At 36.9% G+C, this 27,778-nt stretch overlaps 1 protein-coding gene across 5 annotated transcripts; it reads right to left on the bottom strand.

The window, feature by feature from the left end:
- Positions 1-428: 428 nt before the first annotated feature.
- MS4A13 (membrane spanning 4-domains A13) lies at positions 429-22,977 on the bottom strand. Of its 5 annotated transcripts, none has more exons than XM_032151514.2 (7): positions 22,765-22,977; positions 20,126-20,238; positions 17,933-18,073; positions 12,164-12,220; positions 10,799-10,918; positions 6,710-6,805; positions 429-632 (listed from the first exon to the last, which is right to left on the bottom strand). In XM_032151514.2, the coding sequence occupies exons 2-7, from the start codon at positions 20,174-20,176 to the stop codon at positions 576-578; spliced, it is 522 nt and encodes a 173-aa protein (XP_032007405.2). In that variant the 5' UTR covers positions 20,177-20,238; positions 22,765-22,977; the 3' UTR covers positions 429-575. The 5 variants fall into 5 exon arrangements, with proteins under 5 accessions (XP_032007405.2, XP_058294738.1, XP_058294739.1 ...); XM_058438755.1 differs by having other exon boundaries at positions 22,777-22,977; XM_058438756.1 differs by lacking the exon at positions 22,765-22,977 and adding an exon at positions 22,449-22,573.
- Positions 22,978-27,778: the final 4,801 nt, after the last annotated feature.

The following is a 27,778-nucleotide window of genomic DNA, read 5'->3' as shown; positions in this document are numbered from 1 at the left end:
AAGAAAGAAGCAAGGGGAAAGAAAGATAAGAAAGATAGCAGATATGTTCAGGGCAGAAAGGAACTTTAAATAAGGAGAACAGAAGTCAAAAAACAATGAAGGAAATATGAATTAGAGGACTTTTGATTCATACTTTGGTAGAAGCTAGTTAAAGTAGAAGAGCTCAGACTGTAAAATGTGCTTTCTACTTGTACGGACATAAGTATTTAAAGTTTTCCTGTGAATTATACGGCATCCTGGCCCAAGTCTTTATAGCCTTCCCTCTAGAGATAATAATGAATCTTTTTTACAGTCTCTTACAAAAGCTCTATTATGGAGAGTTGACAGCTATTCAGAGTACCTAGATAACAAATTCATCCTGCAATAATCTCATATTTAAATAGGGAAAAGCTTTCCCCTTGCAGCCTAGAAAAACATGAGCAGAGACATTTTTGAATACTGAGGAGAAAAATTCACCTTGTTTGTATTTTATTTTGCACAGTCTGTAGGCTTCGTAACTGCTTTGTTATACAGAGATATCATTAGGACCCACACCAGGCATCAGCAACAGCAAAATTCTCACATTTCTAGGGTTTTTAAAGAGTGCTCTCAGCTTCCTCAGCAACAGATGTAAGATCATTTTGTCTTTGAAACTGGAAAAAAGTAACCTCTTACAAATCATATCATGTTTCTTAAAATTGTACAACTAATAAATAGATCTTTTTCTTAAAAAATACAGGTAATACTGATATTTATAGAGTAAAATCTTAAAGTATCCTACTTCTGTCCCATTCCTATTTCAACCTTCTTTCTTTCTTTCTTTCTTTCTTTCTTTCTTTCTTTCTTTCTTTCTTCCTTCCTTTCTTTCTTTCTCTCTCTTTCTTCCCTTCCTCCCTTCCTCCCTTTCTTCTTTCTTTCTTTCTTTCTTTCTTTCTTTCTTTCTTTCTTTCTTTCTCTCTCTCTTTCTTTCCTTCATTTCCTTCCTTCCTTCCTTCCTTCCTTCCTTCCTTCCTTCCTTCCTTCCTTCTTTCCTTCCTTCCTTCTTCCCTTCCTCCCTTTCTTCTTTCTCTCTCTTTCTTTTTCTTTCTCCTTCCTTCCTTCCTTGGGTTTTTTTTTTTTTTTTTTCAAGGTCTTGTTCTGTCACCCAGGCTGGAGTGCAGTGGTGCAGTCTCAGCTCACTGCAACCGCCTCTCTCTCAGGTTCAGACTCAAGCCATTCTCATGCCCCAGCCACCGGAGTAGTTAGGATTACAGGCCTGTGCCACCATGCCTGGCTAATTTTTTTGTATTTTTAGTAGAGACGGGGTTTCACCATGTTGACCAAGCTGATCTTGAACTCCTGGCCTCAAGTGATCCTCCTGTCTCAGACTCCCAAAGTGTTAGGATTACAGGTGTGAGCCACCATGACCAGCCTTCAACCTACTTTCTTAATTTCTGTTGGATCACTTGTATCTTTTGGTATACTTTCAAACTTTTATAATAAAAATAACCATAGTCTTCTTGAACATAAATCTTAATAGATGCCAGCACCCTAGCCTCTCAAGACATTTCTCACCCATTACCTATTCCTTCCCTTCAAGGTAATGGTCATTTTGACTTTTAGATAAGGTCATCAGTCCTGTCAATTTTTTTTCTAGTTTCATCAACTAAGCTTCATCCCTAAACACTATAGGTTAGCTTTAGTTTTACCTGGTTTCAAACTTCAGATGAATGGAATTTTTTAAAAGTATGCATTCTTTTGAGTTTTTATACTCAACATTTTATTTGTAAGATCCATCCATGTTGTTAAGTGCAGGTATAGTTCCTTTTAATCACCATGTCAAATTTCAATAAAGTAATACACCTCAACTTATTCACCACTCACCCACCTGTGTTGTTTCCACTTTGGGGCTACTATGAATAATACTGCTCTCTATATATTCCTGGAAGTTTATCTTAATGCATAAGTGCAAATGTTTCTGTTAGTTATATACCAAGGACTTAAATTACTGATCATAGGGTTTGCACATTTTAATTTTTAGTAGGTAATGCCCAAAAGGTTTTAAAAATTGTTGCAATAACTTATATTTCAACTAGGAGTGTGAGAGATATTTCTTTTATCCATAATCTTTGCTATCAGTTGGCATTGTCAATATTTTGAAATTCAGTCATCATTCCAGTAGGTACTTTAAAATATCTCACTGTCATTTTAATGTTATTATTACAATGAATAGATTTATATCTGACATTTTGTTATTTGTTTTATACGTGTCTCATGTGTTTTCTCTTCCTTTCCTTTTTTTTTTTTTTTTTTTTGTGAGATAGAGTTTTGCTCTGTCACCCATGCTGGGGTACAGTGGCCTGAATATGGCTCATTGCAGCCTTGACCTCCTGGGTTCCAAGTGATCCTCCCACTTCAGCTGCTCAAGTAGCTGGGACCACAGGCATGTGGCACTATGCCTAGCTAGTGTTTTTATTTTTACTTTTTTGTAGAGGTGAGGTCTCATCATGTTGCCCAGGCTGGTCTTGAACTCCTGGGCTCAAATGGTCCTCCCAAGTTGGCCTCCCAAAATGCTGGGAATATGGGTGTTAACCAACCAAGCCTGGGCATTGTGTTCTTTCTTTATTCTTTAAAAATTAAACATACTTTCTGTATGTTAATTCCCTTATTTTTAAGCTATTATAGTTTTAGCTTGCTTAATCACTAAATAAGCACCCTAATTTATCACAGTCTACTTCAGATGAATGCTAATTCAATTCCAGTAAAATACAGCAACTTTATTCCCATATAACTAATTCCCTTTCCTTTTCTTTGTGCTATTATTGTCATCTATTCTATCTATATATATTATGTAACTACCAATATGGTGTTATAATTACTGCTTTTATAATCTTATCTTTTAAAATTTAAGAGAAAAATTGAGAAACTATCTATTGAAGAAGGGTTGGCAAGCTGTGATACATGGACCAAATCTAGCCCACTCCCGTTTTTGTAAATAAAGTTTTGCTGGAACAAGCCATATCCATTCCTTTATGTATTGTCTATGAATACTTTCATGCTAAAAGTTGGAGCTGAGTAGTTATGACAGATGGAATTAATGTTACTAATAACATGACCTTAAATTAAGGTAATCATCCTGGATTACCTGGGTGAGCCCAATGCAATTAATGCAACTGTCTTTTAAATCAGTTAACAGAAGAAAACACAAAAGAAGTATTTATACTGATTTTCATAACCACCTACATAATTACTTTTACTGGTACTTTTTTTATTTATTCATGTGCATTTGAGTTTCATCTGATGTTACTTCTTTTCAGTCTAAAGAACTTCCTTTAGTGTTTCTCATGAGGAATTTCTGCTAGCAACACATTATTCATCAGTGTGTGTCTCTATTTCACCTTCATTTTTGAGGGATAGTTTTAAAGGATAAAGAATTCCTGCCTGACTGTTTTTCCCCCTGCACTTTAATATCCCATTCTACTACCTTCGGGCCTCCATTGTTTTGGATGAAAACCCAGCTGTTAATATTACTGTGGTTCTTTTATATATGAAGAGTCTTGTTTTTATTTTTTTTTGCTGCTTTCAAGATTTTCTTTTTTTATCAATTTGACATGGAGGTGTCTAGGAGGATCTCTTTGTGTTTATTTTACTTGAAGATCCTTGAGCTTTTTGGATGTATTGAATATTTTCCATGAAATTAGGGGAATTTGGGGGCCATTATTTATTTAATTTTTTTCTGGTACTGCCCATTTTTATGGGACTCCCATTATACATGTGATGGTATCTCAAAGGATTTTGAGGTTCTGTACAGTTTTCTTCATTTTCTTTTTTTCCTGTTTTTTGGACTGGGCAATATCTTTTTTGCTATCTTTATGTCTGTTTATTTTGTCTTTTGTCAGCTCACCTCTGCTCTTGAGTTCCTCTAGTGGCTTTTCATTTCAGTTCTTGTATTTTTAAACTCTAGAACCTCCATTGGGTTTTTTATAATTTCTGTTTCTTTTATTGACTTTTATTTGATGAACCATTGTTGCCATCTTATAATTCTTCAAACATATTTACTTTACTAATTTTTGAAGCCTTTCTTTGTTAAGTCCAACATTTATTCTTCCCTTGCTCAAAGACACTGCGTCTATTAAGTGTTGTTTTAAACTCTATGGGTAACTATTTCCTATTGTTTGCATACTTTTTGTTGTTGAAAACTGGACATTTTAGATAATATATGGTAGCAATTTTAGATTCTGATTGCCTTATTTCCCAGGAGTGGTGGTTATTGCTAACCACCAGTATCTTGGAATACTGGAAGTCCTAACTCCCAGTACCTTGGAATGTGACTATATTTGGAAATAGGGTCTTTTAAGTGGCAATGAAGTTATAATAAGGTAATTAGAATGAGCCCTAATCCGATATGACTGGTGAGCTTAGAAGAGACTAGGACACAGACAAATAAAGAGAGAAGACCATGTGAAGACGCAGAAGACAGCCAAGTGAAAGCCAAGGAGAGAGGCCTCAGAAGAAACTAACCCTGCCAACACCTTGATCTTGAACTTTTAGCCTCTAGAATTGTAAGAAAATAAGTTTGTTGTTTAAGCTACAGTCTGTGGTGCTTTGTTATAGAAGCTCTAGGAAAGTATTAGACACCTTGAGCCAGTAAGACTTCTACCCTTTCCCAATGAATCAGTGTAGCTTGAGCAATATATTCAAAGTTGAGGCTGCCCCAGCTTTTACTTTATTTTTACAACGCCTCTTGTTCAACCAAGGGCTCACTAGGACCTTCTCCTGTCTCCGTAGTATGTATATAGCTTTGCACATATTTATATTCTTCCAGACTACAGGGGAAAAGTAGGAAGTTATCAAGGTCCACAGTGGCTGTCCTGTTCTTCAAATTTCTCTGTTGAGTTTCTGGTTGGTTGCTAGTAAATTTTTTGCCCCAACAAGTATTGTGATCTTAGTCAGGCTAGGAGTGACCTTGGCCTTATCTGCTTGTTTGCCACTGGGATTACTGTTGTTTTAATAACACTCTTGGTCATGGAACTTTCTGAGCTCTGTTCCAAATAAAACTAGTCATCTCAAGCAATGAGGCTGCTGGGCCTCACAGTCTGACCCACCAAGATAAACTTCTGCGTAATGGAATCTGAGGGTGGGGTGGTATATTAGTCTGTTTTCACATTGCTATAACAAACTTGCCAAGACTGGGTAATTTATAAAGGAAAGAGGTTTAATTGACTTACAGTTCCACATGGCTGGGGAGACCTCAGGAAACTTATAATAATGGCCTAAGGCAAAGGGGAGGCAAGGACCTTTTTCACATGGCAGCAGGAGAAAGAAGACTGAGTGAACGAGGAACTTGCTAAACACTTATAAAACTATCAGATCTCATGAGAACTCACTATCATGAGAATAGCATGGGGAAAACTGCCCCCATGATCCAATTTCCTCCCATCAGGTTCCTCCTTCAACACCTGGGGATTACATTTCAAGATGAGATTTGGGTGGGGACACAAAGCCTAACCATATCAGGTGGGAAGAGTGAGAACAGTCCCAAGCTAACATGCCACAGACATCCACTGTTCTTACTGAGGTCCAGTAGATTTTCTTAAATAAACACTTTTCAAGTTCTTGTATGCTTGGTCAACTTCCTGAATCTTTAGAAGGTTGTTTATTGACAATTTTGTTCAGTTTTATAATTTCATTTTTAGGGAGAGTTACCATGTCCTCAATCAGCCATTCTGGAAATGCAACTCATTCCCTCTCTTCAGAAATCCTTTTACCATATAGTCTTATAGTTGTTTCCATATTTCAATCAGTTGTTGATCATAGTAGTCTTCCTTGACCATCCTACATAAAATAATCTTGCCTTATCTCCTTACTTTGCTTTATTTTACTTCATAACATTTTTCAGTTATTGACATTTTATATTTTTATGTGTTTGTTTATTGCCTTTCTCCCCCAATGGAATGCAAACTCCCTAATGGAAAAGCCATTGTTTTGTTGATCATTGCATCCTTAGTGCCTATGACAATGCCTAGCAAATAGCATGCTCTCCATAAATATTTGAGAAAGAATGAATGAATGTTAGATATGTAGTCTTTTAAGCTTGTGAGAAAATAGTCATTCTCATAAACTTTTGTGAGTTGTTATAGCATTTTGGGACGTTGTTACACTTGATCCTGCAATTACATTTCTAGGAATCAAACACCTAAAGCATTAGTGGTCCTGTATGCAAAAATATTTATACTCAGATGTTCACTGCATCATTGTTTAGAATTTAGAAAAAACTGGAAACCAAGCTACATATGCAGTAATTAGGGAATGTTAAATACTAAGAAAAACAATGAGGGCAATAAAAGGCAGTATTTAGATATGTTTTGTAATGGAAAGATATTTCTAATCATTGCAAAAAATGCATGTGACATAACAATGTGAATATCATACAATTAGTAAAAAAGAGAATGTGTGTGTATTGGTCTTTTTTTGTATAGAATTAGATGTGTGGATATGATGAGAACTATATTAAGGAAAAAATCACTTTTTACTCTATATGCTTTTTACTTTTAAATGTAGTTTCATGTATTACTTTTATAATTTTATGCTTTCTATTTATAAAATAACAAACATAAAAATAAAGGCAATATCACACCTTCCATTTATATTAGTTCTAAATATTTTGTATCAGTGCACTTCATCTCCCCATAGAGTGTAGTTACTAGAAATCAACATCTTTTGATTTGCCAGAGAGTGGGTAAACACTTACCAAATTGGAACAGCTGCATATTGAGTGTGTAAGTGCAATAGAAAATTCCAAAGTGTAGAAGAACAGTAAAATACGTGATACTTCCCTCCCAAGTTTCTATAACCAAAAAACAGGGAGAAATCTTATGTTATTATCTTTAGTGAGTGCAAACATGATCATGGAAGGAACTACTGGTATGAGAGTAAAAAAAAAAAAAAAAAAAAGGAAGGAAAATAAGAACAGATAAACCTTTCACCATTTGATTTCCTTAGACCTTTCTACTCCTTTGCCCTCTGCTATACTTTCCCTAGCTTTTGGTTCCTCAATTCAGCATCTGTGGCTTCTGTATTTGATCTCCATTGCTTAGCATTCTTGTCTCACTTCTGACAGCTTTTACAGAGTCACTGGCACAGCTCACTATCTAAGCTCTTCAGTTACTAAGATTTGACTCTCCTGTCTCTAATGATAAGATGGCCACCAACAGATTTATCAAGCAATCCTTTTCTATTAAAACAGCTATTTTTGATGACAACCCTTCTTAAATTTACATATGTGGTGATAAAACTCTCACATACATATTGCTCTAATATCATTTAAAATGATTAATAAATTCAAAAAGAGTTCAAAGAACATTTAATTTGGAAGCATAAGGTGATTGTGACTGCTGGGATAAATAAAACAGATTCCCTTCTGTTGCTATCAGAAAGATATTTTCAACTATAAATCTGATTGGTTAGTTATGTGAATAATATTGGTACTCATCCTGAAAATGTGGGTTTTGTGCTAGCTGTGGAAAGACAAGAATGATACTCAGATCTAGAAAGAATGACATCATAATTCTCTCCCCTTCAATTCCTTCTCTAACTCTTCCTCCTCCTTCTTTGTTTGGTTTATTTAATATCTTTTATATTCAAGAAACTATCTGGTAGTAGGAATTAGATGATAGGAATGCAATGACACATAAAAACTTCCTGATTTCTTAGAGTTTATAATAAAGTAGAAGAGACAGAAGGATAATATAAGGTACCATATAAAATGGATAAAAACTTGCTCAATCATTACAGGGGACAGGAGGGACAGGAGGTTCACTCCAAGCTATTACTCTCTGGGAAGGCTTCATAAAGTGGTAGGACCTTTGAAATAAGGGTAGGACTGAGAAAAACGAAGGAAGGAAGCAGCATTCTAGGCAACTTTAAATTTTTATTTGCTTGTTTCCTTGTAACCTATCTTGTTTCAGAAAGAGTTTAATAGCATAAATTAAAAGTGTGACAAAACAATTTAAAAATTGAGACATAAAATAGAACCAATAGTAAAATATATATCAGAACATCCTATGGTTTTTAATGTGAGAACAAAACAATGTAAGCAATATAACGTTTTGAGAAAATAATAAAACATGTTTTAACTGAATGAGTGTTCATTCATATATGATATAAACAGGAAGATAAGGAAAAGATGTAGAAGGTTTGAAATACCAAGGTAAATAATTTTGATTTAATTTTGTTGGCAGAAATGCACAGTCATAACAATCATAACATTTTAGCTAGAAAGTACTTGGGACCTCTTAGCTGACAAGACTGTGAAAAGTCAGTTTGCCCATATTCCTTATTATTTTTTTTAATTTAATTTTTTTCAAGACTGAGTCTCGCTCTGTCACCCACACTGGAGTGCAGCGGCACAATCTCGGCTCACTGCAACCTCTGCCTCCCGGGTTCAAGCAATTCTCATGCCTCAGCCTCCCGAGTAGCTGGGATTACAGGTGCCCACCGCCATGCCCAGCTAACTTTTGTATTTTTAGTGGAGACAGGGTTTCACCTTGTTGGCCAGGCTGGTCTCGAACATCTGATCTCAAGTGATCCACCTGCCTTGGCCTTCCAAAGTGCTGGGATTACAGGCGTGAGCCACCGTGCCTGGCCCCATATTCTTTAATTTATATGAGAGTGCTATTCTAAAACTCCCTCCCTGACTGAAAGCGGCAAAAGGTCGGCCAGAGCAGCTCAAATATGAAAACAACTGAGGAAACGGAAACACACACACACACATACACACACACACACACACACACACACACAGAGAGAGAGAGAGAGAGAGAGAATGAATGAGTCCCTGGCAGATGATGTAAACTGTAAGCTTCTGGACCCAGCTTAAGTAAGTAAGTGACCCTTTTTGCCTCAAGTCAACTTGGGTTGTATTTCCTGTTACTTAAAACCAAGATAACCCTAATTAATAAATACTTAAATGAAGAATAAGCAATATTTGGTAATTATAAAGACAGTAGAAAGAGAGATGAGGTATTATGTCAAGGTTTTGTGTGTGGGAGATTGAAACGAGGGAGTCTTGCAGTATAGTACTTTTGAGGAGGTAAGTAATTTCCATTTTATATCTGTTGAGTTTGATATGATAGTGATAGAAGCATAGCCAAGTAGAAAAGTCAAACTAGCTTTTAAAACAACAGGCTAGGAGTTTGGAAGAAAGAACAGAGCAGTTAACTAGCAGGCATTTTCTTCATTTTACACAAAAGAAAACTTGGAAACAGTTAAGAAACTTTTCCAGGGGTTTACACACAGTGAGTACTGAGGATATTTAAATAAGTGCACTCTGATTCTGAAATCTATACTATTAACCATTCGGCCATATGAGGAGTATATTTCAGATGCATGCACTTTTCTAACTGCCTGGGAACACTGGTAACTTGATGAGTTTGTAGATTTAGCCAAGCCCCTTGCTTATGTTAGAAAAGTTGGCATGTAAAAGTCCTGTAAAGTGTTGGCTGCCTCAGCAGTATATAATTCTATAATGGCACTAGAAAAAGATGGTGGCTTCGAGATATAAGTCTAATATACAAGTTCATTTTGTGTAACTAATCACAGCGAACTTGTGCTGAAACTTGTGATTTTGAGAGACTGTAAAACTGGTCGTTATTACTGAGTTCAGATCAGATAAATACAGACTACAATGGTTTGTCACACTGACTGCAAAAGGCAATCCTTGGCAATTATGCCATATTAAACTGATAATTAAAAGTTTATGAATAAGAATGGTGACATATAACTTGAAACAATTATGCACTTAATAACTTAAGTCCTCCTTTCCTATTCTCTGCCCTCAAAATTAGAACTAAAGATTTCTAGATTGAATGTTCAGGGCAACTGGACAATTTTCTTACAATTTACAGGGAAGATCTGGTCCATGTTTGTTTACATAATCACTCGTTACAGATAATATATTTTGGGGTATTACTGCATTTTTCTATTATTGTATGACTGTCCTCCAGGGTTTTGTTCTCCAGGTTTGGGTTCTTTCCTCTGACGTCCCCCTTAATAATATGTCACAGGTATGGAGAGAAAGTGTGTAGGGGAGGAGGAGGAAGTTTATCCTTCACCTGCAATGATGCTTCTACTCATTACTGAAATTGTTATTTGTTTTGTTCTGTTGGTCAAACAAGGTGTTTCACTCTAATTTGTCCTCATTTTAAATGTAAGATTTTGTATTAACTTTGCTAAGGTCTTTTGCCCCACTAATATTCTATGATTCTGAATTTAAAGCCAATATAATTAAAATAAAACTATTGTGTTATCAGTAAAGATCTTCACCTTTACTGAAGAACTAAATGGAAACAAGTTAGGCTTATTTATATTTAGCATTTTTGGCCTTAAAGCAAAATTCATGTAAGATGCAAAGATAGGCTATGTAAGAAAAGCTCTTTGTTAAGCCAGAAATTACTAGGTGTCTGCAATTTGAACCATATGTGTCAGTAGCAAATTCTTTTGTTTATTTGCAAAATGGTTTTATGGTCCAGGATTATGCTTTTCTTGTATTAAGAGAATCATTAAGTGACTCTGTACCTACTATATAGAAACTTGCCACTGAAGCTTTCAAATTTTTACTCACTTTAATTCAGCAAGTCAAGAATTCAAACATTCTCTTAATATTTACTAAAACTCACAGCCTAGAATTATTTTTGATTTAAAATTTTCAATCAAGAGCTCACTACTAAATCAAAGAATTTCATGAGGACCAATAAAAACCTCATCTTACCTCCTAAGATTTCAAAATTATTAAAAAGAGTAATTTTAAAATTAATATGTTCCCATAGAATTGGTCACTTACCGCTTGTCCATAATTCCTGTATGACACAGAATTAAAATGAGACAACTCTATTATTGTTAGAGTTACTGCAGTAATTGTAGTAATTATGCAGATGATGTTTATGATTAAAGTACATATAATCTGAAAAGGAGACAGAGGGCAAATTTTTATATTCAGAATAAACATTTTGGTGTAATAGTTTGCATTGCTGAAAAAAGTCATCTAGTTAAAACTTTGATCTAGTTTCTGCAGTCTTAGAAGTATTAAGTATTAAGAAAATATTTTTCTGATTTATATGAAGCCCAGTTAATCTGGAGGAAACATTAACACCATCAGTCCATTAATCATTAATCTTCCATTTAGGCTAAAAGGTATTGTATTTTTCGGTGCCGGGCGTGGTGGCTCATGCCTGTAATCCCAGCACTTTGAGAGGCCGAGACACGTGGATCACGAGGTCAGGAGATCGAGACCATCCTGGCTAACACGGTGAAACCCCGTCTCTACTAAAAATACAAAAAAATTAGCCGGGTGTGGTGGCAGGCGCCTGTAGTCCCAGCTACTCCGGAGGCTGAGGCAGGAGAATGGCGTGAACCCGGGAGGTGGAGCTTGCAGTGAGCCGAGATTGTGCCACTGAACTCCAGCCTGAGCGACAGAGCGAGACTCCATCTCAAAAAAAAAAAAAGTATTGTGTTTTTCAATGTTATTGGTCATTTGGAAGAAAGCACATAAGATATGATTTGGACAAAAGTGGTTCCATTGTAAGAAAAAAAAGAAAATGGAAAATGACTGCTTGTAGAAATAGGAGTTAGTTGATAAAATTTTAACTCCGGGTTTTCATTATCTAAGAAAATCTATCAATATCTTCAGACATCTTTTTTTATCTGTAAAATTATGAGGACAGACTAATTTCTAAGGTATGTTTTAGCTCTAAGATTCTAAAGTGTTCTTCCCAATTCTATCCACCTATACCATGCATGGATCTTTAATCTGGACCAATTCCCTACTTTGTTACAAGATATAATCTTGTTCCCAAACTGGATAGTTCAGAACATGAAGTTTTACAGTGGTATAATGTCTATATCTAAAGGCATTAGGTCCTATTAAAATTTTTTAATTATAAAGTTTATACAATGTTAAAAGGTAGAACATCAAACAAAACAAAAACTATGTATTTAGAAACCTATACATAAAGTAATCATGATTTTAACCAATACAGTATATTTGTCTACATTAAATTATGTTCTTCTAGATTCATTCTTAATTCCTTCATTTATTTTACAGGCAGGGTAGATTCCTTCATTGTTTAGATGTTATATTTTCATTAAAACTTAACATTTAGCTTTGTGATAAGTGATTTCTAGAGATACCTCAAACATTTCAACTTACTCCAGATCGAGTCGGATACTTTGTTACTCTTATTAGGAAGACTCCTGCAATGATAAACTGGATATAAAAACATATTTATAAATACTCATTGATAATGCTTGCCAATTTAGAATGTACTTTTAATAACTCTTCTAAGTTAATTATTTTAAGAATGCTAATAGTAACAAAATATACAGAAGTTTTAGTAGATGGGTCGGGACAAATTTACGTCATGTAGTAATACATTGAAAGGTAATAGTAGAGTCAATCATAACAGAAACATATAGGGGACAGTGGGCAGATTCACATTGTGATAATATGCCAGATAGCCTAAGCAGTCCTGAACTGGGAACCAAGTTTGCTTTTATGTGTACGAGATACATCATATATAACTCATTTGATTATTGCTTTTAATGTTATCCTTCCTAATGAGATGATGACACTAATTATGATTACTATGTACATATCCAAATATGGAAAAAGTGGTTCAAGAATCTATTCCATATTGTGATGGTACAAAATATGCAGTCTCTTTTATGAGATTGTAGTCATTATTAAGGTAATGGCAGAAATTCGTGCCTTTGCCTTTGTTTTTTAAAACAGAGGTTCCATTATTTCATGTCAGGAAGTCTGTCTACTTCCAAGAAGTATAAAACTATGCCATATTGTTTGAAGATGGGTTGCACAATTTCCTCAAAGTATTCCTTGTCTTATTTGTTTTAGTGATAAGACACTAAAGATCCAAGTCAAAGGCTATTTTTGTCATGTCACTATATATAGGAAGCCCAAACCTGAAGCTTACAAACTTCCAATGGATAATTTTAAATCTGTTTGTTCAGCACTTCATTCCACAACAAAAGCTGAGATTTCTAAGGAGGTACACAGTGAAGGTAAGAACTAGCTCAGAATTTAAAGTGAAAATATCTTGTGAATTTTGAATTAGAGTGCTCTCTAATGAGATTATCTTCAGATTACTATGTGTTTTACAAAATGCCTTTCAAAGTTTAGGCTTAAGTGAGAAGTTTAGTATTAAATTACACGTAGTTGAAATTTTAGATAAGTTATCTTATGAGTTTAATATACTATTTTTATAATGTGAATGGTCAAACACTAAGGAAAATGCATCATTTATTTGGATTTTGTTGGAAAATCCACAGTTTTTCTCCTATTTTTTAAGGTAGTGCTTTGACACTTGTGACCTAGTACATCATTTGTCATTTATCACCTATGAACCAGTGCATTATTTATGAGCCATGCATCTTTTATGAACCATGTATCATTTATCTGGATTTTGTGTGAAAATTCAATATTTTTCTCCTATTTTTTTAAGGCAATCCATTGACACTTATGAGCTAGTATATGTATAAAAGTGGGAGACCTCCTAGAAGTCATTGTTTCTTCTAGTGATTAAGTGCTGTCTCAATGGGCAGCCATATTGTATCCTACAGCCCTCATTCCATCTGTCTGAAGTGTGGGATAAGCAGTTTCCTTGCTCATTATTGCTATCCAACCATTCTCTCTTCCTCCACCTTTGAGTCACATGTCAGTTTCTATAACTCACCATCTTTCATGGTTTAAGTAATCTATTGACCCCTTGGCCATTCCTCTTTTGGAATGAATTGAAATTTTGACTCTCTGATTCTCTCTCCAACATCACTTAATATTTGGTGATTTTTACACACACACACAAACACATACATACATATATATGTGTATATATACATGCATATATATGTATATATGCACATATATGCATGTATATATACACATATATACATATATATGCATCTATCATCTATCTATCTATCTATCTATCTATCTATCTGATCTTTTGATATGGTTTGGCTCTGTGTCCCCACCCAAATCTCATTTTGTAGCTTCCACAATTCCCACGTGTTGTGGGTGGGACCCAGTGGGAGATAATTGAATCATGGGAGCAGGTCCTTCCCATGCTGTTCTTGTGATAGTGAGTCCTGTGAGATCTGATGGTTTTAAAAATGGGAGTTTCCCTGCACAAGCCCTCTGTCTTCGCCTGCTGCCATCCACGTAAGATGTGACTTGTTCCTCCTTGCCTTCTGCCACAATTGTGAGGCCTTCCCAGCCATGAGAAACTGTAAGTCCAACAAACCTCTGTCTTTTGTAAATTGCCCAGTCTCAGGTATGTCTTTATCAGCAGCATGAAAATGGACTTATACAGTAAATTGGTACCAGGAATGGGGTGCTGCTGTAAAGATACCCAAAAGTGTGGAAGAGACTTTGGAACTGGGTAACAGGCAGATGTTGGAACACTTTGGAGGACTTAGAGGAAGACAGGAAAATGTGGGAAAGTTTGGAACTCCCTAGAGACTTGTCAAATGGCTTTGACCAAAATGCTGATAATGATATGAAAAATGAAATCAAGACTGAGGTGGTCTCAGATGGAAGATGAGGAATTTGTTGGGAATTAGAGCAAAGGTGACTCTTGTTATATTTTAGCAAAGAGACTGGTGGCATTTTTCCCTAGAGATTTGTGGAATTTTGAACTTGAGAGAGATGATTTAAGGTATCTGGCAGAAGAAATTTCTAAGCAGCAAACCTTTCAAGAGGTGACTTGGATGCTGTTAAAGGCATTCAGTTTTATAAAGGAAGCAGATCATAAAAGTTCAAAAAATTTGCAGCCTGACAATGTGATAGAAAAGAAAAGCCCCTTTTCTGAGGAGAAATTTAAGCCAGCTGCAGAAATTTGTATAAGTAACGAGGACCTGCATGTTAATTCTCAAGACAATGGGGAAAATGTCTCCAGGGCATGTCCAAGATCTTCATGGCAGCCCCTCCCATCACAGACCCTGAAGCCTAGGAAGAAAAAGTGGTTTAATGGGCCAGGCCCAGGGCCCCCATGCTATGTGCAGCCTAGGGACTTGGTGCCCTGCATCCCAGCTGCTTCATCTGTGGCTGAAAGGGGCCAATGTAGAGCTTGGGCCATGGCTTCAGAGGGTGCAAGCCCCAAGCCTTGGCAGTTTCCATGTGGTGTTGAGCCTGCGGGTACACAGAAGTCAAGAATTGAGGTTTTGGAACCTCTGCCTAGATTTCAGAGGATATATGGAACTGCCTGGATGCCCAGCAGAAGTTTGCCGCAGGGGCGGGGCCCTCATGGAGAACCTCTCCTAGGGCAGTGCAGAAGGGAAATGTGGGGTCGGAGCTGCCACACAGAGTCCCTACTGAGGCACTGTCTAGTGGAGCTGTGAGAAGAAGGCCACCATCCTCCAGACCCCAGAATGGTAGATCTCTGACAACTTGCATCCTGTGCCTGGAAAAGCCACAGACAATGCCAGCCTGTGAAAACAGCCAGATCAGGGCTACACCATGTGAAGCCATGAGAATAGAGCAGCCCAAGGCCATGGAGCCCACCTCTTGCATCAGCATAACCTGGATGTGAGACATGGAGTCAAAGGAAATCATTTTTGAGCTTTAAGATTTGACTGCCCCACTGGATTTTGGACTTGCATGGGGCCTATAGCCTTTGTTTCAACCAATTTCTCCCATTTGGAACAGCTGTATTTACTCAAGACTGTACCACCATTGTATCTAGGAAGTAACTAACTTGCTATTGATTTTACAGGCTCATAGGTGGAGAGGACCTTGCCTTGTCTCAGATGAGACTTTGGACTGTGCACTTTTGGGTTAATGCTGAAATGAGTTAAGACTTTGGGGGACAGTTGGGAAGGCATGATTGGTTTTGAAATGTGAAGACATGAAATTTAGGAGGGGCCAGGGGCACAAAAACTCTCATTTTTAAAAACCATTAGATCTTGTGAGACTTATTCACTATCATGAGAACAGCATGGGAATGACTCACCCCCCTGTGATACAGTTATCTTCCACCAGATCCCTCCCACAACACTTGGGAATTATGGGAGCTATAAGATGAGATTTGGGTGGGGATGCACAGCCAAACCATATCATCTTTCTAGTACCTTGGGCTTGTGGTTCTTGTTCTCTCCTCCCATCCCTGACTCCAAACTATCTTAGTCACTCACTCCCATAATCATTCTCTTGTCCTTGTTGTACCTTTCAAATCTTAGTTTCAAGTATTCCACCTGATCACCACCTGCTATCTTTCTAGCTCATGCCCTCTAGTATTAAAATTCTAATAACCCTTTGACCCCACCTGGGTCTATAATCTGAGAACTTCAACTCTCTGTTAAATTTTTCTTTCCATCACTAACTTAAATTTCATGGCCAACCATTACAAACACTGCCCTATATCCACTTGCAACTGCTTTGCACCTTTCTTGTTTTATTATAGTTGCATGGCTAAACAAAGATCCTGATTGTTTTTATCCTACTGCATGGTTGCACTCATGCAGCTGAACATGGCCTGAGAAACGCATACAACCCATATTCATATCCTGCTCCTAAACCTCAAGTGTGTCCTTAATGCTGTATGAAAATAAAACCACCTCTCCATAATCTGTGCACTCTCACTTTTCCTCGATGATTATTTCATATTCTCTTGCCTTTCCTCAAACAACCAAACCACTTCCCCATCCTCAGTCTCAGCTCATCATCTTGCTTCCTAATTCATTGAGCTATTTGAAGCTACTGGAAAAAAAAAACTTCCACAGGCTTCCAACATCCTATCAAAGAAAACTCTCCATTCTCTGCCTTTCCCTTCTGTTTTTGTACTTTGAAACCATTTATAATTAGACTGGATAATTCTTTGTTGTGAGGAGCTGTCCTGTGGATCACAGGCTATTTAGCAGCATCTTTTGCCCCTGCCCACCTGATGTACACCTCCAGCTGTGAAAATCCAAAATATCTCCAGATATTATAAAATGTTCTCAGGGGCAAAATCGCCTCTAGCTGAGAACCACTACCCTAGATAAACTTTCTATGCTCCTAGCTATTTGTGCATCAAAATCCATCACCTCTTGCCTACACAAATACTTGATTCCAATACCCACCCCCATTTACTCATATCATCAATTTTCTTTCTTTTGGTTCAGGCCTCTCAACAAAGGTTATGATGCTTTTTCTTTCAACTCACAGAAACTAATAAGCAAACCCTCTCTTGAGCCAAATTTCCCCAGCTTTCACCCCATTTCTTTATACCACATTATAGTAAAGTCCTTAAAGAAGCTGTCTGTTTACTGTCTGTAATTCCTCTCTTCCTATTTTTTTCTTAAATCAACTCCTACCAGGTTTTTGCTTCACAATTCCACTGAAACTACTTGTAAAATTTACTACTGACTTCCATATTGCTAAATCCAATGGTCAATTCATAGCCCTCATTTTATTTGACAAAACAACAAAATATAATACAGCTGATCCTTCCTCATCTCTTCTAACAATTTCTTCACTTGACTTCCAGGATGCCATGCACTCCAAGTTTTCCTCTACCTAGTGGCTATCTAGAAACCACAGGAGAGTGTCAGTAATGAAAAATTTAGAAAATGAGTACTGACTCATTGGGTGAGGACACTGAAGTGAAGATAATAAACATGCAAGTTAATCATGCTAATGGATATTATAGTTAAGATTCTCTGCCTTTCACATATCTAGGGACAAACTGCCCTATGGTTGTCATTGTGTACTCCTGTACCCATATCTCTTGAAACAGCACTTGTAAATTAAAGGTGCTCAATATATATTTGTTGAAAAAAGGAATCTGACTTTGAATAAATTATCAACATGGGATTTAGTTACATAATTCTCCTGAAAACCTTGTTCAGAAACCGTTCCCTACCTTCTACTATTGGCATGAATATTATTTATTGTATGATTAAAGCAATATATATGTATTCTACTCACAAAAATTCCCCATAAAGTACATCCTGTTTTGTAAGTTACAGGTTCATACGTTCCAAAGACTCCTTTAATTTGTCCCATATACAAAACCAGTAGAAAGTACCACATGAAAACATGAAAGATGCCAATCATAATCTGGATAGCCTGTGAGAAGAGAATGCTGTTAGTACCGAAATAATGTAATTTAAAACACAATTCCAATAAGTGTTAACTATAAGAAGCATTTAACACCTTTACAAATACAAAAGTAAAACAGCAATGCACTTAGTGATGTATTTCCTGCATTGGTTATCCCAGAAAAAAGGACCAATCAGGAAGGACTGAGATTTACCCAATAGGAATCAGTCATACTGAAAGCAACAGGCTGTTCAATAATAGTAGCTCTGGCCAATTCTCCTGTAAGTTAACAGTTTGATTCTATCACTGGTAGTCTCCATACCTATCAAGTAATGGTATGAGAGGAGAATATTGGGGTTACTTTAGAGAAGATGTGGTTACTAATCTACTATAATGCAGGAAGCCATAAATCCAACATTTTCTTGTACATTAGTAATTTATTAAAGATGAATCACTTTTTGAATTTTATAAAGGTTTGATTTATCTTTTCCTTCAAGGAGTATTTGGTATGATTTTTTTCACAAGTGTGCTGGAGTGAGGCATAATCCAACACAGCTATACAGAAAATATCCAAAATGGACTCGCTTGAACTCGGTTTTCCCATTGGAGAGGGGAAGGATTTTGAATAGGGGAGAATTATTACTCAACTCTTAATTTGTAAGAAGATAATTATAATCCCAGCAAATTTATTTCTGAATTTATATGTGAACTGATATTTCATATATTTAATCACAGTTTTGATTATTCTTTAAAAATGACAGAGGACACATAAATTTTATTTTCATATAAACTTTAACAGAAAGCTATTTAATGTTTTAAGAGTTCCAGCTCTTTGAAAAGCAGGCAGTCTATGAAATATGTAAGTGCAATTGGCTAACTTTAAAAAATACATTTCGGAGAAGTTTTTTTTTTTTTAAGGAAAAGTATTTTTTGGTAATGATCATGCATTTTTATAGATTTAGAATTTAAGGTTTCCCCTTGCATCAAATTTACAAGAATGGTAATATTTCCAGAAATTCTTTGGATTTGCCTGGAGAAATATCCCCCACTAGACTGCAAAATCCCATAAGGCCTGGAGTTTGTTTTTCTTATTGTTTTATCACCAGCCTCTAATATGGTGCCTAGAATAGAGGAGACATCCAGCAAATACCTCTTATATAAGCATACTGGTGTCAAGAATAGTGATTCCTCCAGCCTGGGGGACAGAGCCAGACTCTGTCTCAAAAAAAAAAAAAAAAAAAAAAAGAATAGTGATTCCATGTGACTTTCCCAACTGCTAAAAAAGTAAGTGGGCTTGAAAAATACTATCTCTTTTTAAATGATTGACTATTGTTTTATATAAAACTATGAAATATCTAATTAGCCAAAGCTTATTAAGAATGCCAGTGTGTGGAGAAGGACAAGATAGGTTTTCTTATTTAAAAATGATTCTTAATCTAGAGCCAATATGAGTTCCAGGAGGTCAGACCCGCCTACCCCTTGCCCCCAGGAAAAAAAATGCGAAGGATTGCGACACGTACATAATTCTGGGAAGAAGATTCAGAGCTTTCATTCTATGCCAAAATGGTCTGTGACCCCAAAGAGTTTAAGAACCTCTGCTGAACAGTCGTATAGGCGACTTAGATAATTGATCTATGCAACATTCAAATTCAGAAGAAAAGTTCACGAGTGGAAAAGTTTTCTCCCCTTTGGATGTGAAAAAGCATGATACTCATAATTCCTTGGTGTTTATTAAGAAAGCCAAACTGTAACTTTACATGTTTATAACTTAATAGAAGAGACAAATTTATAATCATCCTACTGCATAGATGTAAGTACAGTACTCTCTTTTTTCCTTTTAAACCTTACTTGGATTTCTCTATTATCCTGTATGTGTTGGTTTAGTCTGTATACTATATCTCAGCACATTAAGGAACATGAGATCAGTCAAAATTTGTAGAAGACAATCAACATTTGAAAAAAAATAAACTTTTACCCTTTTGATTTAACCAAGTCTCTCCCCCTTTAGATCCAATATATCCTTTAAAAAAATGAAATAGTTCATGATCTTAAATTCAGTTAGTCAAAGTGAAATCTTACCCCTAAAACGAGAGAATCTGCTGTAGAGATTTGTGAAAGAACACATGCCATACTGCCAGCATTTCCTGTAGATGATTTTCTCTCTAACCTTTGGTGATGTCTTTATTGGCAAACTTGTACAAAACAATACAAAGCACATATACATTATTTTCTTAGAAGAAAATACGTAAGTTTGATCCTTTCCTTATTGTTCAGTCACCACCTCCCCAAATTCAGAAGCAATAGCCTTCTTCTTTCTAGGCCTTAATATTAGAGGCATCAACTTTCATCCACCTGTTCTGAATAACAGCCTTCATAACTGAAAAGTCTCTCTCTATGACTAAAACATATCGGCATTTTACAGCTATCATCCCTGAGTAGTAAACAGTGCCTACTGTTTACAGAGTATGATAAGGTATAAAGAAATGATAAGGTATAAAGAATATCTAGGGAATAGTATTAGAGAATTTTCAGTAAAACTTTCAACAATTTATTTGCAATTCATAATCAATTCAATGCAATTCATAGTGCCATGTTTGCATTTTCAAAACCAAGCTCTTGTACTTAAATTCATCAAAAATGTAGGCTTGTGATTTTTTTCCTGACACATACCTAATACCCAGTTATTTCTATATGAAAAGAATCTTTTATTCTATCAGACAGCTTACTAAAGTTGCTCCCACAATGTTAATGCATTTCCTGGTCTTTTCTTTCCCTGTTATTCCTGCATTTCTCTCTGTTGTTCAGATCATCTCCACATTTATATTAAGATAAAACCTGGCTATTAATTATATCCCCTTGTGGATTATATTTATTTTTAGATCTGGAATTCTGCATCTGCTACTATGTCATGCTTACATAGGTCAATAACTTGAGTCATGCCACCTCACTAACATGATCTTAAAATCTGAGGCTTGATCTTTTCAGAGAGGAGGGAATTTGACCAACTGACCTCTCATTCTCTGTACTTGTGAAATCTCATGACTTAATTATTTTAATAAGTCTTTGTTTTCTAAAATTGTTTTTTCAATGTCTCTTAATGCTATAAAGTATAGAGACAGAAAAAGCTAGTTAAGAATACAAGTTAGTAATAGCAACAGAGAGAAAACAATATGTTATTAACTGAAGTAAGCTTTATACATTCAAACACAATCTTTGAGAAATAACAAAGTGTTTAGGAGTATAGACAATCAAAATCACTCTGCTATGATTAAATAAAAAACCATAAAATCATAGAATCCACATAGAATAATAAGGAACAGCATATCTACATTGCTATTATTTGTCACTTTACAGAAAACAAGAAAATAAAAATAGGCCCTTTTATGTATACAGTTGACCCTCTGTTTCATCTGATTCAACCAATTGTGGATCAAAAATATTCCAAAAAATGCCAGTAAAAATACAAATACAACTGTCAATGTGGTGTAACAACTATTTACATAGCATTTGCATTGTATTAGATATTATAAGTAATCCAGAGATGATTTAAAATATAGGTGATTTGTGTGTTACATGCAAATCCTACACCACTTTATACTAGGGACTCGAGCACCCTTTGATGTTGGTATCTGCCCAGCAGATACGGAGGGATGACTGTATAGAAAATTCTTTTCACTTTAGTAGTTAACAGTGGAAGCACCATGAAGTGACTCGGGGAGCAGAATATCTGGCATCACTGTAATCTCCATTAGGCCCCTACCCAAACTACCCTAGGTTTGGTATTCCTAAAAAATGCCAATCAAAAAAAGAAAGTGGGGGTGTTCAAAATTCTCAGGTTAATTGATGGAAGGAAGAAACTAAGAAATACTACAACATATTCCTGCAATAACTGATGGTTGGAATTCTTTTCTTTTTTTAAAATCAGTCTGTGTTTGAGTACTTTAAACCCAGTTAAGCATCCCATTATTTGTAAAAATAAATAAATAAAAGGAATCATGTATTTATTTTTATTTTTTGGTGATCCTGTCACTAATCCAAAAACAGCTGAGGGATGAGTCCCCTAACCCTTACTCCCAACCCCATTCTTATCCCCTAAACTCGCTTTATATAGAAATTCTGAAATAGTCACAGAAAGCTCTTATCTAGAAACCACTTCTGTATCTTTAGCGTCTTTAGCAGGGATGCAACCCCTCGGCGCCTTCAGAATTAAGTCCAAATTCTTTAGCAGGGCACGTAAAGCCCTTCATGAACAGCTCCCTGCCCAGCTTCTTAACTCTGACCACTCTTCGGTTTCCACACTAACAGCTCCCGCAGTAACCTTGTTTGGGAAGCCTACTCTGTCTCACAAGCCTGTTAGATGCCCCACTCCTTGTTCCCCCATCATTCTGAGCATAATTCCTACCACAGTGTGTTCTTTCGATTTTCAGGACTGGCTCCCGAGTCAATGGGAGCTCCCAGAAGTCAAGGAATTCATTTCTGTATGACCAAGGACAGTCCTGGGCTAGAACCCAGAGACTCAATACTGGATCAAATCAAGAATGGGGCGCGGCGGGGGGCGGGCGGGTGGGGGCGGGGTGCGTTAAGATCCAGACTCTGATGAGGGAGGGAGGAGATGATAAGAGAACAGGGAGGCTGTGGGGAGAGGAACACCGTAATCAGCCTCCGTGTCCCTTTATGGCTTTTGACACGAAATCACTCCAGCAAAGCGACATCACTACCCTGCATTTTACTTGTTCAAGGTTCCAAGGAGTTTCGGGGGGGCCAGTCCGAGTTCTCACGCCAGCGCCCGGGCCTAGATGAAGAGGAAGATCCCGGCTGGCAACGCGCTCAGCGCCAAGTCCCCAGATCTCGCTGAGCTACCATCACAGGGATAGCCCGGAGCCCAGCACCCAGCCGGCCCTCAGGCTCCTCAGGGAGTGACGGTCTCCAGTGGCAACGGTGTGCTCCTCCTGCGCCTGCGCAGCCACTCAGGAACGCAGGGGAGGAGGGAGTGCGTGTGCGCAGACTCACTAGGCCCCTGGCAGCCAGGTGGTCAGACAACGGGTTAACTACGTTTTGGTGTTTCTAGGAACGGTTTCTGCAAACCTCTATTCTGAGATTGCCCGTATTGGTGCGTTTCTTATACACACACCTGCTGCACAGTGACCAGGATCACTGAGGAAAAGTCCGTCCTTCACCTTTTCTGCCTTCAAAGAAGAATTTTGACCACAAGAGCACTTTGGAAGGTGCACTTTCGAGTGAAGTGGCTGAATCAATGGCTCACTTTTTTTTTTCTTTAAACATAAGTAACCGAAGAAGGAAATTGGTGATGAGAGTAATACTTAAGACACCAGAATGACTTTTTGATCCACTTGCTGAGGTGGATTTACCTTTTAGGTGATACATGGTGTCAGTTTTCTATTTGAGGTGTAGACAGTAGTTAAAACAGTGTCTATGAAGAGGTGCTTTAGATGAGGAGTACAGACCATCCTCTTAGGCAGCTATCATGATTTACTGAGGCATTTAAAGTACCTGGAGAACAGCTACTCAATGGCATTTCTCATTTATTCATGGAAAATTTGAATTGACATTGTGGAAAAGTTAAAATTCCAGCTTGTAATGTAAATTTTTAGTCAATGATAGCCAGTGAGTAAAACACGCAGAAAACAAGACAGATTTTTCTTTCATAAGGAAATTTTCTGTGCTTCCAACACCTTTATTTGCAAAAAGCTAAATCATGAGTATGTCTGAAAGCCATCAAGATCTTTTGTAGCCTGAAAAATCAACTGTAAACTGAGAATCTTTATTTTTAGTCTCACAGCTAGCTTCCTTACATTGAGACTCCAAAGTCCCCTCAAATCAAAGAAAAAAAAAAAGCCCAGGCTCTTTTAAAGTCTTTACATTCTGTATTGGTCAGTATGTCATTGAAGGTAATAGTTTTATTCTTAAGTAATATACCATTTCAGTTTCTAGCATTATTATTATTTCGTGAGTTTCTTGTCTATGAGCAGAGAGAGCTCTGATAATATTAAGCATTCTCTTTGCTGTAGAAAGAGGAACTGTGTCTTCAACGTCAGAGTTATGGATTTTTTAGAAACCATAGTAGAAAGAGCCAGTTCTGATGAGATGGACCCCCATTGTAACTTGCTGCCAAGACTGATTGATTATTTGTGAGAGAAGTGACATATTTCTTCATTTAAGCTTTGGCCAACAGTCTCTGGAAATTATCATGGATTTGATCTTTTTTTGGACTGGTGCCAAAATGTGTATTCAGTATAAACATAGGCAAAAATAGAAGAGTGAGCCAAACTATGAGACAGGCATGTTTCCTTGGCACATCTTATTTCTTCTGCTAATATCACAGATCAGTAAAAGCAGCATTGATTTTCTCAGTACCTATAAACTGGATTTGGAAATTCAGAATTCACTTTAATATTTTATCCTTCGGTTGTTAAAAACTGTATTCTTCAGCAATGAAGAGGCAATCAATCAGTCATGGTTTGACATCCAATATGACTTTTATTTCACCATGTGGATCATATTGTTAATTTCTCTTGAATTGGTTCCCAGTATACAAAAGACATTAGTGAAAATGTGCTGGAACCACAATGCCTATATAATGTTGTTAAAACCGTTGTTGGGGACTATTACAAGGACCCTGTTGGCTGTGAGCCTTGATAAAATAACTTGTCCAGATTTCTTTGAGGAATTTTATTTATTTATACAGTAGAGAAAACAGATGTTTCCTCGGTGTAAACACTAGGGTGTTCTAGTAAAGTAAAATGGAAATCTGTACAAACTGGGGAAACTATTCATTGTAGAAATGCAATGTTCATACATATGTATATTTATGTAAAGTATAATCTATATGTATAAAGGTGTATATATATATATATGCGCAAGTACACATACATATATGTAGTAGATTTCAGTTTTCATATGTTTACTATATCACTTATATACTATTCTTTAGTAAAACGCTACTTAATAGCTTAAACTTATCTTGCTTTTTTTCCCTTGCATTTACTATGTTGAGGCAATATGTTAAGTGCCTTATATTGCTTATTTAAACTTCACCACATGCCAATGATGTACATACCATTGTTATTTCCATTTTAACAGATGAGTATGCTAAGGTTTAGCGAAGTTAAGAGTCACACAGCTTATACATGTTAAGAGTTGAGATTCTAACTCCAGCAGTGTAAGTCTAGCTCCAGAATTTGTAGCCCATCCTCCTACCCAATTTTCTTCCTCTAAGCCTCCTTCAGAAAGAGCTCTGTGTTGTGACTGTCATGGAATTGCATAAAGAATATTGTTGAAGAAATCGCAAGGTCTAGGGATGGTTTCCAGCACCAGTTCTGGCTGTGTGTACTCCATTCCTCTACTCTTTGAATTCATTTCTCATCTGTAAAATTAAGGTCTTTAAGTACACATTGTAGCATTGTATGAATATATGAAATGACATTTGGCCTAAAAGTCCTTACCATATCCTTAAGCGTTGCCAAATACTTGGGAGAGTAGAAAGAGTTGTGAAATATAAAGTGAAATTGTGCATGGTCTAGACCTAAACGAAATAGAGACCCCCGTGGTGTGTGTGTGGAGAAAGAGATTGAATAAAGCCTGTTGAGCACTGCTAGGCTGCTAGAATTTAGTAACAGCGATTTGTTTTTAAGAGTGAAACCAGAGAACTGAGGGAGAGGAAGAGAGCTAGGAGAAAAGAGAGAACAGTTATAAATTATAAATTTGCTTGGTTTGTTTTAAATGCAAAATGAAGAGAAAAAGGCAGAAATCAGCAAGTTTTAGGAAAACACTGATATCCAAGGCCTCTCCAGCCTGTGGGAATTAGCAAGACATATTAGCCTTATGGCCCAGTTGGCCTGGTTTCCACCCCCATCTGTTGAAGAATGACCCCAGTTATCTGCAAATCCCAATTTCCAGAGCATTTCTGGGAGTCCCCAGAATTTTCACATCTGTTCTCCCACAGGCCTCGGCTGAGCTGTTGCTGAGTGTATGGGGCAGCCACTTTCCAGGTACGCTGTAGTCTTCTCAGGCCTTGCTGCAGCTTCTCTGGGAGAAGGCTGCCTTACCCCAGGTGCTGTCTCCCAGGGCTCCCCAAGCATCAGAGCCCTAGAGGTGTTCAAACAGCCTTGCCTCTTCTTCAGTCTTCCTTGCAGAGAAGGAGCCTGGTTATAGTCCATGCACAAGTGAGGAACACAGCCCTTTCTCCATAGGGATTAGACCTGGTCACCTAGGTGAGGCTGGCAACTGGACTCTGATCTTTCAGCTTGAGTATCAGATACCTGAACTCAAAATTTCTGTGGCATATTTTCCCTGATGCAAATCACCCCTGCAAATAGATGCCTAGGGACTCTGCACCCCACCCCCAGTTGTCCAAACTCAGGGTAGGTTTGGCCAGCATCTGCTCTGTGGGAAAAGGGGACAATTGTGATTGATTATTAGAGGGTTGTGACAAATGCAAACATGTTCTGGGAAAGAGAGCTTTCAGAAATTTTGTTTTGGTCAGGCGTGAATCAATGACACATGTTTATCTAAGACATATTTATAGATTCTTGAAAGATCATTCTTGAGCCCATGTGTTTCATGATGAATGATTGGCCTTCTGTAAAGCCTTAGAATCTAGAATTAGAAGACACCCTGGAGCCCTAGAGATCTAATAACGATCTGTGCTCTTCTGAGGATGGAAGAGACTAAATATAGGAGGTACTTGAGATGTGTGTGTAATGTGTGTGTGTGTGTGTGTGTAGCTTAAGTTATATTTCGTAGGCAAAGTCTTTGTATGCAAATCCAGCGTTAATTGTGCATGAGAAAAGCGTGTGTTCACTGATATCTAGATAAATCCTACTCCATTTCATTTTATATTACCTTACATGAAAAAAATATGTAAAGCCTAAATTTTATGGAATAGCAGAGTTTTCATCACAAAGTAGTAGTGTAATACTTCTTTTTAAGCAAATGAATGAAAAAAAATGAACATTTAAAAAAGATTTTCCAGAATGAAAATACCATAAGGGCTTTAAATAATACCACAGCAGGCATGTGACCTCTATGTTGCAATATCATATTTCTATTCCAGTCACCTTCTAGGGTCTCAGATCACAGGCCCAGCTGGAGAAATTTGTTCATAGTATAAATTTGCTAAAACCCCCTCAAATGTACCCTCAGTATAGCTTGGTAATCCTCTGTTTCTCTGATCAGTTTATTCTCCACTTCCATGACTTTTCCCACATTGAAAAAATATGCACATAAGTGGAGCCACACAGTTCAAACTCATGTTGTTTAAGTGTCAACTGTATTATTATACTACCAAATCTCCTCTCTCCTTTCAGAGAATAAGGCAATGTCTTCCAAATTTATTACAAGCTTACTATGGAGAAACATTTCTGTTTGTTTTGGTGTTACAAATGTCTGATTCTATCCAAGACCGTAAGAATAGTGGGAATAATGGTTAGGGCAACTGCCCGGACCTGGGAAACATACTGCCTGGGTTCAAATCCATGCTTCACCATTTGCTAGCTACATATCTTAGGACAAGATTTTTAACTTTTCTGCCAAAGTTTTTTCATCTGAAAATGATCCACCTGCCTCACAGGTGGTTGTTGTGAGCATTGAAACAGTGCTTGGAAAGTGAGTGGTACAAAGAATGGGCTAAATATATGCCGTTATTATTACTATTATTAAAGCAAATTGAAAAATAGAATATATTTGATAGAAATTTACTTAAAAAATGAACTT

This window comes from Hylobates moloch, unplaced genomic scaffold, assembly GCF_009828535.3.
Source record: "Hylobates moloch isolate HMO894 unplaced genomic scaffold, HMol_V3 SCAFFOLD_5, whole genome shotgun sequence".
NCBI classification, from domain to species: Eukaryota; Metazoa; Chordata; class Mammalia; order Primates; family Hylobatidae; genus Hylobates; species Hylobates moloch.
This window is presented reverse-complemented; position numbering and strand designations above follow the sequence as displayed.

Bases quoted from the DNA above. Each gene is read 5' to 3' on its own strand.
- MS4A13 (XM_032151514.2), bottom strand. From the start codon at position 20,176: ATGGCATGTGTTCTTTCACAAATCTCTACAGCAGATTCTCTCGTTTTA. The intron at 12,221-17,932 runs GTGAGTAGAATA...TTTTATATCCAG, and splicing joins GTACTTTATGGGGAATTTTT to TTTATCATTGCAGGAGTCTT. The intron at 6,806-10,798 runs GTAAGTGACCAA...TTTTGGTTATAG, and splicing joins ACAGGAATTATGGACAAGCG to AAACTTGGGAGGGAAGTATC.